At 36.8% G+C, this 14,376-nt stretch overlaps 1 protein-coding gene across 1 annotated transcript in view; it reads right to left on the reverse strand.

Annotated features, from left to right (window-relative positions):
- Positions 1 to 14,376, reverse strand: part of doc2a (double C2-like domains, alpha) — a 78,486-nt gene that overhangs the window by 30,476 nt on the left and 33,634 nt on the right. The window contains exons 4-7 of the mRNA XM_042504543.1: positions 6,983 to 7,057; positions 5,353 to 5,462; positions 1,394 to 1,520; positions 550 to 609 (exon numbers count right to left, since the gene is read on the reverse strand). Of these exons, the coding sequence (XP_042360477.1) occupies positions 550 to 609; positions 1,394 to 1,520; positions 5,353 to 5,462; positions 6,983 to 7,057 (372 nt within the window). The remainder of the gene's footprint in view (positions 1 to 549; positions 610 to 1,393; positions 1,521 to 5,352; positions 5,463 to 6,982; positions 7,058 to 14,376) is intronic.

Here is a 14,376-nt window from a genome sequence, read left to right on the forward strand (position 1 = left end):
ATTTCAGTAAAATAATTTCACATATATTTTAAATAGATATCATTATTAATAGAGATTAAAAATCTTTTTAATCTACTAATATCTTGCAATTTGCGGGACATTTCTTGTCAGGTTGCTAATTGCCTTTTCCCCTATGTTTTAGATAGAAAATCAAAGCAATTAGATTAGAGTTCAAAGGTTTAAATACTTGTAAAAGGTGCCTTAGCACAGCAAAAGAATAGTGATGTCGCTCCAGGTTTCAAAGGGTTAAATTCAGCCAGGAGAAGTGAGGCAGCATGTGTCTGCAGTGTTTCAATAAAAACAAATGCATCACTGCTAAGAAATTCAAAAGTCAATCCAGCAACTTTTCACACCCACAAATCTTTGAAGACGCTATATCACCACCAAGGAGTAGGAGATCATGTGATCACGTCACTCTCATGAGACAGAAACCTGTTGATGCTGTTGACCTCATGACCCTTCGTCTTGTTTCTCCACATCACACTGATCTGTGCTGAATGTGACTGTGAACTCGGCGCCCTGCACTTATGGCACAAGAAAGGCTCTTACCTCTCTTAAGTAGCAGGATATTCCTCGAAGGGCTTCACCCATGGCGGTGGGAGAGGGGAGCTGAAAGAGAGAGCAGATACAGTGACAATGCTTCAGTGTTTGTGTACTGAGCTTCTGCTGCAGGAAACTGTGACATTCTGGGATGCAGACAATGACTGTATTTGTGTTTGGAAAGCGCTGAACTGAAATAAATTAGAGTTTGAAACAATTTTTTTTATCTTTCATCTCCAAGCATCCTTCCTGTCTGGTGGGCCAATGGAGCTGCTGGATTAATTTTTCCCAAGTGAGCAGCACAAGTACTTAGAGTGTCTCTTTAATCATTTGCAAAACAAACTACGTTGTTTTACAGCAATTCCTGCACACATTTCCTTTTACCATTGTTTGAGAAAGTGTAACAACAACACTGAACAACACTGCATTATGTTTAAAAGAGACCTTTTCTGCTCATTGTCAGGTTCATACTTGTATTTTGGTTTCTATAAAACATTGTCACATGATTTAATGTTGAAAAAACATACTGTCTGCCTGAATATACCAGTATAGCAACCTAAACAAATTGGTTTAATAAAAAACAAATAATAAAAATAAAAACATGGATACAAGGCATTGTATAACATAAAAGGAAAGTTAGCAAGAAATTAATAAAAAAAACTATGCATAACACTATAAATATTATAGATTATGTATTTACATAAATGTTTATGTGTGTTTATGTCAGAAAATGATGAAAATCATAAAAGGTCCTATTTAATGAGAGTCCTCACATGTATAGATAGAGTAGCACAGATAGACTGTGTGTGTGTGTGTGTGTGTGTGTGTGTGTGTGTGTGTATGTGTGTTTTACTGGCGGCGGGTGCTCCAGGCAGGTGTGGAAATGTTTCGTCTGGTCGGGTTTCACACGTTTCAGAGGCACCCGCGACTCTCCGATCAACTCATTATGAGTCAGCTTGTCCTCGTCACACACAGTCAACCTGGAGACAAGAAGACAGGAAGCAAGGAGTGGAGAGATGAAAAAACCGAGGGGGAAATCACTGAAGAAGGCAGAGAAAGAAAACAATAAAGAGAAGAAACAGAGGAGAGGAGAGGAGACAGGAAACAGGAGAGAAGAAGTAAAGTGAGAGGAGAGGAAACAAGGAGAACAGACGAGTAGAGGAGAGAAGAAACAGGTTTAAGAAATAATGAGAAAAGAGAGGAAACTAGGAGATAAAGGAGGAAATGATAAGAAAGGAGGAAACAGGAAACATATGAGGAGAGGAGAGAGAAAATAGGAGAGAGGAGAAGAAAAAGGAGAAAGGAGAGGAAACAATCAGAGGAAATGAGAGAGGCAACAGAACAGGAGAGAGGAAACAGAAGAGGAGAGAGGAAACTTGTATAGGAAACAAGTGAGGAAACAGGAAACAGAAGAGGTTGAACAGCAGGAAAATGAACTTAACAGCAGAGAGGAGTGAAGACATTTGTGTGGTGAGATGAAAGAGGAGGCAGCTTCATTCAGAACCAATGACAGAAGTGACATATTAAAACAGTGACAGCACAGCGAGGAGCTGTGGATTAAAGCAAACACAAACAGCATATTAAATGAGGAGGTAAACAAAGCGGAAACACCGACAGGGAAACATGCCGAGATTAGCAGCATGAGATGAGCATGTGCCAGCCAGGCGGGTGAAAATGTCCTGGATGTGTGTTACATAAATGACATCACAGAAAATATACACTCATATTGAAAATGTGTGTGTGTGTGTGTGTGTGTGTGTGTGTGTGTGTGCGTGTGTGTGTGTGAACGTGTGTATGAGTGACCTCTGGTGTCCATCCAAAATGCTCATTTATTATGAATGAACTGAATCTAAATGAGATTTGATGCCGTTCAAAGGTCAGCAGCCTGCTGAGCTACTATCTCCACATTAGTCTCTAAGCTCACCATTTATTTGTCTTACTTTTACCTGTTTAGTTCGATTTATTAGAAAAATATCCCATCTGCAACCATTTTTAACATATTCTCATCCTATTTTATCATTTTTATGTTTTATTTATTGACCACATCCATCTGATGACCTGGGTCTGTAGGACCTGGGGGGCTCCCCCACTTTGTCTTACCATTGTGAACTTTTCAATCATTCTAACCAAACCCAAAATTCACCCTGTTTTATTCCGCCACCCCCAGGCACAATCTTTTAATATTTAGCATCCAGGCTGCCCAAAATTTTTAAGGACAAGTTGAATCATTACAAAATCACCTCAGTGAAATCATTACAAAAAACAGCTTTTACACAGGATTTGTTAAAAAAGTATCCATCCTTTGGAATGAATGGTGGATCTGAATGTTACCAAAAAATGAAAAGAGGAAATGCAGTTTTAAACAGGGAAATACTGTTCAGATTTTATTTTCTAATTATAAACTCAGCTTTTAATGCATTTTATTGATTATAGAATATTAATCTCAGGAGATATTCCACATAAAATTTCAGCAGATACTTCAGAAACTGAGAATATTTAGAGTCACAATGGCAAAAACGATATAAAAAAAAAGGCAGTATATGTAATGTGTTTTAACACATAACTTAATTCATTGATACAATTAAATTTTTCGTGACATTACAACATTTTTCATGTGTTTGTAAAATAATTGAGTTCTGAACAGGTTAGCCAAAATGTTTTACTACTTGTGGGTTATTAGTCTGACACACTGTGTGAGCCCATTGTCTCCTAGGGCCTATCAGCATAAAGTTTCACAAGTGTTTGTTTATCACAATTGTAAATATATTTGTTAATCCAGCAGGCCTATTCTGTTTGAGTAGAGAAAAGAAAAACACCTCTCTGCACGACCTCTGTGCAGTACAAGAACATCACACTTCCTGGCAGCAATTATATTCCCCCTCTAAACACGTTTGTCAAAGATAATTAGAGGAATATTCTGTAGTATAAGAGAGAGTCGCCCTGTGATCTGCTTCACTGCTTCCTCAGACCTTCCTGACAACACTCCTCTGAGGTTACACTTTTTCAGCTCCTTCAGCTTTCAAACAAGAAAAAGGCATTTTGTGGTGTAGCCCCCAAGAGCCCAAAATGTGTGTGTGTACCTCTATTTCAGTGAGGACCAGTTTTAGCCCTGGAGAGTGGTTTTGGGAAAGTTAACAAATTTTATTCTGTCTTTAGGAAGTTGAAACTTTTAGTTTTTAGTTAGAATTTGCAAAAAGTTTCAAGTAAAACGGAAATTTGAATTCTGCTCACTTATAGTGTTAGGGAATATATGTAAACTATAACTATACTGCAGCTGTTGTGCATAATTTGTCAGTAGAGCAAGGATCAGCAACTTCTTTGATATGGTAATCAGTGTGCCATATCAATATAATGTCAATCAATAATATAAATGTAACTGTTTTTGCAGGTCCATTTTTTTCCTCAGCAGCAGTTTGTAGAATTTGAGTCAAGGGGTGGATTATTGATCTATCAATCCAATCGGAACTGATAAGATCAGGTCGATGGATGAAAGGAGCAGCTGCTGATGATCACAGCCTGGGATATGTCAGTGATTTGCAGCAACATTGATTGTGATAGTGCTCCTAGTGGAAATAGCATTTATTTTCTCCATATGCCAAATATGGTGAAAATGACATCATTAGGTGGAAAATAGTAAAAATGACAAATTCCAAGACAAAAGCCCAGTATGACACCCAAAAATAATAAAATGCATGTTTCTATGCTTTGATGGCTGTGAAATAACAAAAATGCAGTTTAAATGGGTTTTATTGGTGTATTTTTATGCACTCAACAGTATGACAGTGGGACCTTTTTGTATACATAATCAGAATCAAAATCAATCACAACACAGCCAAAACAATTCAGAAAATGAAGAATGAAAAGCATGCAAAATGCACCAAACTGTCCCTAAAAGGTGTAAAATAATGTTTTCTTTTACTTGTAGGTAATGTTAGCCAATGTTGTGGGAACATTCCCTGCTAGCTGAGGTGCTACTGCTTTCACTTAAGTAAAAGGCAGTGTATATTTTTTCCACCTGTAGATTTCAGGAGGAAGACAGAGGGTCGTGATTCTGGATTGAAAAGGGGTGTATTTCACTTTGGTACAAACTGTTACTGATCAGTATCCTTCACAGTGTTCCCTTGTTTTCATACACACACACACACACACACACACACACACACACACACACACACACACACATTTCCTGTTTTCATTTCCTCAGAGGTTTTCTCACAATTACATGCCAGCTTTGCTTCATGTTTAGTTAAGATTGAGCGTTTGCGCCTGAGCTCGGTAATTAAAGGCTTTCCACTCTGTTATTTCACTTCTTTTGATTATGGACGCTCACCCCCCTCTCTGTGCCGTCAATGGGAGAAACATTAATTCATCATTTAAGGGTTGAAAACACATCCGTGTTGTACTGAGCTCCTCCAGGCTGCACAACGGCTGCAGCTAACACCAGACTTCATTGAAAAAAATGCAAATCTCTCCAAATGGCACCACTGATTATGTTGCTCTTGAATTTGAGCTGATGAATGTTTATTATGCGTGAGTTTAATATGCGTATTTACATGAAAGAACGAGAGCAGAAGACAGTGAAAAGATCAAACATCACCTCTCTAGCTCTGTGTCTCTAACACAGCAGCTTTCTGCTTTGACACTCAAATTAATTAAAGATGACAGCTGAGCTTCATATCTGAATGTCAAGAAGTCCCTGCACTTGATTAATGGCTGTAAGTGTAATCAGTCCAAAATGAGATCAGATAAAAGCAGGTATGAATTATTCCCACTGTCACACACCAACACACACACACAGACACACATACACACCTGAGCGTCTTCCTGTGCATGTCTTCTTCTGTGATTCCAACGTAAGTGAGCGTTTCATTCCACACTGGATTCAAAGAGTTACGGATTGTCCTCGTCTTCAGTTTATTGGCCTGACACACACACACACACAGAGAGAGAAAGTCAGACAGACATATTGATAGGTATTGATCGTAGTCGAGCCTTTCACATTTTGCAGATCCACACTGTAGTTCACATAAATGCAGCCAGCTTTTACAGCTCTCTCTCCCCTTGTTGGAAAACATTTAAACCACAATTAAATCTAATCCAAATAGATTCATAGAAGGTTCATAATTCAGTTTATATTGAGATTAAGTCTGGTCAGATCTCACCAAAGCTGCAGACTCATATTTACTCATATTAGGCAAGGCAAGGTGGTTTTGTTTATATTACATGTAACATTAACCATTTAAAAATCTGAGCAAATTGGCTTGATTTCTTTTAAAAACATGGGTGGTAGGCAATGAGCAACAAAAGAAGAAATGACCATAAAATCAGCAATAAATTGGTAAAAAAAAAAAAAAAAAAAAAAAGAAAAATTATTAAAAAATAAAGAAAATAAACAGAAAGAAAAAGAAAAGAAATATTTTTTAGGAGAAAACAAAAATAAAGTTAAAAAAACAAAGAAGATACTTTTAAAAAAGTACTTACAAATTGTAATAATACTGTAACATAATTTGAAATATGTCATATTGATAATTATAAATATAGTATAATGATTTAATTGTGGGTAAATATAGTTTTAAAATGTTAAACAATACGTGTATTCAATACCCAACTTTAGTTAAAGTAAGAAGATCAAAGTATCAAAGTAACAAAAGTATCAAAAATAAATTAACTTCTTTGGCAATAAAATGCACTTCATGACTGCTATTATATTAGTTACAAAAAATTGTTTTTAAAGCAAAATTAAAATAAAAATCCCTTAACAATAGTGCTGACAAGAGGTGCAAAAATATTGTGATTATTTCAAATTGGTAAATTTAAAAAAGGAAGGTTTTGTATAACATCTTCTGGGAAGTTATTCCAGGTCTGTGCTGCATGATAACAAAATGCTGCTTCACCATGTCTGTTCTGACTCTTGGGACGGTCAGTAATCCGGCCCCATTAATCAAAAATGACTTTGAAACAGTCATTTGGGTCAGTTTAAGGAGCTTAGCTTGTGAAGATAGCAGCAAACCGCAAATAAGACATTCCATTTTTCCAAAGATTGATACAGAGTAGAAAATGAATTTTTTCTCTTAGTCTGTGCACCTGTTAGTTTTCATGCTCCACACATCAGCTGTGAGTGAGGAGGATTTAATTTCATGGATTTTTAATAAATGATCTCATCTGAAATCAGATGAATCCACACTGTACTGTCAGCCCAGCAAAAACAGCTTTTAACTGAACCTCATCTGTATCTAAGTATGTACATAAATTATATTTAATTCCTAACAGCCCAAGTTTACAATAACAATATGATGATAAATGAAAAGCAACTCCAACATTACATAACATGTGAACCAAAAAAAATGTTTAAATATTTTAGTGTTTTAAGTCTCAGAACATCTTGAGTTGTCCTCAGACTCAGTTAAATTAAACCCTTGGTGTTTCGGTGGTTGAATCTCACCTTACAGGCTCCAGGCAGCAGGTGCAGTTTGACGTACGGGTCGGCCAAACCATTGAAGTCCATCGGCTTCAGACCCTGCACACAGAAATGACAGCAGGTCACTTGAATTACAGTGCAAAGCAAAATCAGTGATTTCTTTTTAAACACACTATACGTGTTGGAAATACTAGTTGAATATATGTGAAAAGACTGAAAACTGTGCAGTATACTGCATGGTTGAGTTAAACTGTTTTTTCATTCATTTTTTTGGGCAGGTCCAAAAGCCTGTTTGCTGACACACTGGAGTCATCCTTAACCTTTTGAAACCTGACGTAATTGGCTTGGTTTCTCCCAAAAACATGGGAAGAAGAATGAGCAGCTTAAGAAGAAATGCGAGAAGAAATGAGAAATTAGTAAAACATACAAGAAAGATTTCTGCAAATTAGTTGTTTTAAAAAAAGGAAAAAAAGAAAAGAAATGCATTTAAAAAGAAAAAAGTACACAAAAAAGTAAGTGAAAAAGAAACAAAGAAAAGACCTCGGAAAAGTGCTTAAAATTGTAATAATTCTGTAACCTGACTTAAATTGTGTAATTGTGATGATTATAAATATGGTGAAAGTTACAAAAAAATTACCTGAAAATTATTAAAAACAAAGAAAAGAAAAAAAAAGAAAAGATAATTTAGAAAAACAAACAAACAAGGAATTTGCCTGAAAAAAAAGTGCTTAAAGATAATAATGACTCCAAAATATAATTTGAAATGTGAAGTTACTATAATTTTAAATATATTTTTCAGGATTTTTCCCTTGCTTTTTGAAAAAATGCTTTTTTAAAATCTACCAAATCTTGCAATATGCACATTACTTGTTAAGTTGCTCATTGTTTTTTACCAAATTGGTCTGCATTGACTTTAAAAGAGTTGAGAAAGAGAAACAACATAAAAAGTAACCACTGTTACGTTTTGACATACTTCCATCCATGCTGCTGCCTTCCTGTTTTCCAGCCTGTCTAAAATGACACACTTAAAAAAAAAAATAAAGAAAAACATCACACACACACACACACACACACACACACACACACACACACACACACACACACACACACACACACACGCACGCACACACTCACACGCACAAACACACACGCACAAACACACACATTCACACACACACACACACACAGAAAGTCATGCTTAGCTGTTGCAGAGCCACGTACACTGCTCTGGTCTACTGTCAATTGGATAGGATTATATAGCCGATATTTTTGTAGCTAAACCTGTGTTTAAAATACCCATGTGAACGCACTAGTTTTGGAAAAGGAGTATAACATACACATCCTTGGTCAAAGAACAAGAGAGCTGCTGCATGGTTCATTTTCAGCAGCTAATAGCAGCTGATGTTAGCATAAAGCAGATACCCACAGCAGTGAGCAGTAACTGCTGGTGTGCTGAGTAGCCGATTCTTGATGAAACAACTGAAGGTTACGTTCAGGATGTAAATTTGATATAGTATCACGTTGCCAATGCTATATGAGCTCCAACATTAATAGTAACTGTAAAGTGGTTTTAGCTCCTTCAGTGGACATTTTCCCAGCATTTCAGAGCAGAGAGAATGCTGCTCTTTTTTTTTTCAACAAATTCAAATATGGATGGTTAATAACACATTTTTGTGGTTTGCCACGTTTTACACATTTTTGCTTTGCTTGGACTTTAAAGAAAAGTTTTACAGTGATGATGACTGTGTTTCATTAAGGGGCACCAGATCAGGGGTCCTGCTCCTGCTCATTCTGGATTAATGAGACACCTGCAGGCGCACAGCATGAATAATCCACACTGATGCTTTTAATTATTTAGGCGATTAGACCTCTCAGGACTGCATTGGAATCTGTGCTTGACTGACACCGTCAACCCTAAAGCATGCTTTATAGTGAATAAGGATTGGTTTGACTGTGGTTGTGAGGTGCTGTACCTGCTCAGTGTGTGCTACCAGGGGAAAAAACCCCTCTGAATCATCACTATACAGTCCCTCCAGGATTCCACAGGCTGGTTTAATATTCGATGTTGTAGCCTGAATTGCCTGATTTCAATGCAGCTTTTCACAAAGTTGCCATGTTTGTAGGCGTTTTTTTTTTTTCTTTTTCCAATGGAATTGTAGAGTAAGTGAAATTTGCAAAAATTCAAATTTGGGTTCTAAGCTTGTTATCATGAGCATTCAGTCAACGCATTGCTGAACGGCAGTCTGAAGAGTTGTATTTATAAGTTTATCTCACATCATATGAAAAGTAACTTCAGCATAAACATCACATCATAAATCACACACACTATATATATCACACATATAAATCAGCTGTATTTTGTTCACTGACCTTCAGCTCACAGATCTCCTGCACTGATATGAACGCAGCATTTTAAATGATTCAGGAGGTGGAGACATTAGGATGAATGATTCCCTCACATGGCCAAAGGATCAAACACATGATTCAGATCTCGTAACCTCATCAGTGGGAGTCAGATGATTGTGAATTAGTCCCAGATTTCTTTCAGCAGCTGTGACATTTGTAGTGAGTCTGATTTACCTTCTCTGTCAATATTTTTAATGAGGCAGAGAGAGCAGACTGTGCCCTCACAGACGTGTCTGCTATAAAATGTCCAATCAGTGGTGGAATATAGTTATATACTGTATAAAAAATTCACCCCCAAAACCCATATATATCTGTATCTATCTATCTATCTATCTATATATCTATCTATCTATCTATCTATCCTTTTTCTTTTAGATGTTTTTGCATTCGGTACTTTTACTTTTAATACTTTTTGTCCTTTTTCCTGAATTTACTTACTTACTTTGACTTAAGTTAAATTTTCAACACGGGACTTTAACATGTAACAAAGTATTTTTACAGTGTAGAATTGGTTCTTTATTAGTACTTATTCAAGGATGTGAGAACTTCTTCCACCACTGTGCATGTTTCAGGTATTTTTTTGTTGTTGTTAATTTACTTTGTGTACTGTTCCTTTAAGTAATGCTCCGATAACAGCCAATCACAGCAGACATAGCGCCGCTTGCTGGCCAGAGAGGAACTACAGAGAAGTTGCAAACAGACGAGTGAGGGGAAGAGGGAAATACCAGGAATGTACATTTTCACCTTTTCCTACTTCTGGATAATTTTGTGTTCACCTTCCATCTATGTTGCTGGAGTATGGTTTTTGTTTCCATTTTGAACGGGGATTTGGTGAGTAAAAGACTATTTTCTCTGTCAGTTAGCATGCTATTTCTTTGTTTTCCAAGCTGAATGTAAAGCTAGGATTGCCCAAAGGTGAGCTAAAACGGCGTGAATATGTTTATTTTGATGTATTTTTGGTTTTACTTTAGGAAAAGTAATTAAAGAAACTAGGTGCAGCAGGTGTGGTCAAGTTTAGCCTTGTTAGTAAAATGAGGTAAACGCCACTGTCATTTTAGGCTGATGACAGATTAAATTTACCATGTTAACTGTTAACTCCTATTAATGGTCACATGCTCCTCCTAAATATAGTAATTACCATATTTACGAGTTATGAGCACATGAATGGTCCTGCAAAGTCGGAATAATGAGTTGCAAACTGGGACATGTAGATGCTATTGGAGTTGTGACGTTGGCGTGACGTTTCATAGCAGCAGAAATGGTGGAAATGTGGTCTAATGTTTTTCGTTACTTTATTTCTGGTAGTTATCTTTTACTTTTAGTAGTTCCACATTTTAATATATGCTTCTATTAGCTGTAGCAAGCAAGAAAATCTTAACTATAAAGCATGCCAGGCGAGTATACTAACATATACTAACATTGATAACAACATTATTTTACAGGAGTTGCAGACTTGACGTCATAAATGCATAAACATGGAGACCAAAAGTCAGTGTTTGGCCTATGGCAGGGGTGGCAACCTGTGGCTCTGGAGCCACAAGCGGCTCTTTAGCCCCTCTCCTGTGGCTCCTGTGTTGCTATTCATTATATGAAAATGTATTGTGATTATTTTGTTTAAGATTTTCATTCAGTTTTATCATTGTTATAGGCCTAAAATTGCTCTTGCATTTTTCAGTTGCAAAAAAAAATGTAGCCTGTACACAGAATATTAAAATGTATTTGCATTTCATTAACTAAAATATGCATCATATTTCTGTGACCTTGGTGCCTTTTCTAATAAATTTCGAAAGTGGTGGACAGTCCTGAATCAAAAAACTTGACTAGCTATGGATTCCAAATCCAAAGGAGGAAAAGTCTCAGAGTGAAATGGAGTTTACAGTGCATGGATAGATCTGCTAATTTTAACCACCAATGCTGCAAAGTTAATGTAACAACAAAAAATAGATAGTGGTAAAACTCATTAACGAATGCTCATATAGACCCATTAATAATATTGATAGGCTAATTTTGACTAAATGTGTTGTGTTATCTTCATTTTAAGCATCAAGTATTTTTTGCGGCTTCAGATCGTTTTTTTTTTTTTTGTGGGGGGGGGGGTTGGCTCTTTGGATAGTAAAGGTTGCCAACTCATGGCCTATGATAAGAAACTTCATTATTGATTTATGTATTTAAAATACATTTTTGATCACATGAAAAGTGTAATATGGTATTAGTGTGGACTGCTCTCCATGTACAGTAACCTAGATTAAATCTAAAAATATAATATATAAAATTTATGAATAATGAAATTATATAGAAAATATACATTTAACTGGGAACAGCTATAAATCTTTTGTTTAAATGCTCTTAACATTAAAATGCAACCCATCTTCTCTGTAGCTTCCATGTTTCCACTTTATGACCTCAAAGCACATGAACACGACATCACATGAATGCAGCATTAGTTGCAAATTATCCTCAAGTTCTTTAGTTTGTGACAAAATATGAAAGACAAAAACATTTGTCAATTTTATTTGCATTGCTGTGTTATATATAACTGGCCAGGTTTTAACTGTGAGGATCATTGGTGTTTGCACCATAGGTTTACACACCAGAAGCTGGAGAAACAAGATGGTGAGCCACCTGTAGAAGAAATCGTGCTGTATGGGCATCTGCTTCCGACACTTCAAGAATAAGGACACTGACTCACACACCTGGATCATGGTAGGACTGAACTTCCTGTATTCACTGACTGTGCATTCCAATACCCATGCTACATTACTACAGTAAATAGCCAGACAAGGATTTAGTATGTGCAATACATAGTATGTCAGATGCAGTATGCCAAAAATACCAGGATGTTCTACAAAATCTGGCCAGACTTTGTAGTGTGCCAGTCAGCATGCTTTTGTGGCTGTTGTGAGCCACAATCCTCTGCACAGAGGAAGATAAATCACAGATGACAGCTGATTGACAGCTGTAAGAAGGTGTTCTGATGGACGGCAGTGCATTCAAGTTACTGATGACCAGTGGGGTGGTAATAATAGGAATATGAATTGTATAAGTGAACAAAGTTATCATTCATCAACAACTGAAGTGAAGTAAAAAAATAAATAAAAATTAAGTAAATAAAGTAAAGTAAGTTCATGAATCAAGGTAAGTCCACAAATTACTTTAAGTTCAAAGTTCAATGTAACTGAGTAGTTTGTTGACAAGTGATCATTTGGTGCACAGTGTATTTCTTTAAAGGTTCTCTGTGCAACATTCACAGTATTAATATAGCAAAGAACCACTATTTGCAATGTAAAGATATAATGGAGTAATGGTGTCTTGAGCAGAGACTGTGTGTTGTAATCTGAGTTTCTCTGTCATTTGTGGTTGTACGCCGCTTTGGACTTGTGTGCATGTTGGTGCGCGTGTGTATCCCACTGACTTGCTCATTGCCGTCGCCTTGCACTGTGCTTAAGTGGCAGTTAACTCTGATATTGGGATATTATAATATTGCTGTCATTGTGGCATAGCACCTACCTTCAGGTTTCCCTCTGGTCAACACCATTAGCTCTGTCAGTACTGTGGCTGTTTTTTAGCATGCTTAGCAAGTTAACACATGGATGTCTCAAGAGAACTGGATATAGTTTTGAAGGAAGGACCCCAAGAATTCCTATTGAAGTTGCTCAGTGGCTCATGAAGACAAAAAGTTTTACTTCTTAGTAGGGGTGGGAAATAAATCAAATATTTGGTATGTTGCGGCTTGTTCCACGTACGTCGCATAAAATTACTTTTTCGTAAACATTGAGTAATTGTCTTGCTGTTTTTCTTGGCCAACAGCATGAGCCTCGCTTAGATGTTTTTATTTTTCCTCTCTTCTACAGCTATCTGCCTTTTACAGACACACACACAGAAAGCAGGGCTTTTGCAGAGCTCCAGGCTGCGACTATTTAGTCGCATTTTGTGACCATGGAGCACCACTGTGACTTGCTAATACTATTAATATATGCACTGAAGAGCTGATAGTTTCTTTCCAGCTTACAGAGAGTAAATCATCACTATTAGCAGCGCTGCGGTAATAGTTTAACTTAATGAATGGTAATGGTAGTAGTGTGAGCAGGTGTGTTTTTCTATCCATAGAGCTCATTTCTCACATTTTGCGACCACGGACTTTGGAAATGTTATTGAACCAAACGTATGAAATCCCAATAGTAAAACAAATCATTTCTTGAGGTCTGTAATGCTCGGAATGTTTTCGCTGATTTTAAGATGTCTTTCTCTGATTGTACGTATATGGGAAAAAGTCTTTTGGGTCCAATGACATCACATGATGGATGTAGAAGTTGTAGTTACACAGTTGGTTCACTTTGTCAAAAATATCAATACATATCAATTAATTTAGAGAATATTTAGCCTGAAACAACAAAGAACCAAATGTCCTTTTAATGGCTCCCCAACTGAAATGCGGATGCACAGTGGACAGGCAATGGTTGTTTGTTTTACTTTGTTAAACAGATCAGAATTAGTCATCCCATGACAATTACAAATCTACAGTCTCAAATGTTGGACTTATAGAAACCACTTTTCCAACAGCTGTTCTGAACACAAACCTCAGTGCTCCCAGTAAAACATTCAGAGGTAACATCTTTTTTCTATTTTTTGTTTACAAAATGACTCTCATTCTTCACTGTGACAAACATTAAGCTCTCCTGTCCAATGCTTAACCTTTAAATCTGCTGTTTATAATGACCACAAACCTGTCCACATGTTCAGTTACAGCAGCAGCCACCAGACGTTCCTTTGTTTGTTGAAAATCATTCCTTCATCCTCACAGAAAACTGCCTTCACAACAGGCAGCACTCTCTAAATCCATCTGTTCAGCTCCGAAACTGCTTCTTTCTGCCTCTGAGTCGATAACAGGGGGGACATCATTAACATTTAAGTAGTTCCTCATATAAAGAAATCACTGGTGGAGGCAAAAGGAGGCAAAGCTCAGTGACAGCAGGTGCGTCCTCTGAGATAATGAAGCAATCTAAAGCTCACTT

Source organism: Plectropomus leopardus, chromosome 17, assembly GCF_008729295.1.
Source record: "Plectropomus leopardus isolate mb chromosome 17, YSFRI_Pleo_2.0, whole genome shotgun sequence".
NCBI lineage: Eukaryota > Metazoa > Chordata > Actinopteri > Perciformes > Serranidae > Plectropomus > Plectropomus leopardus.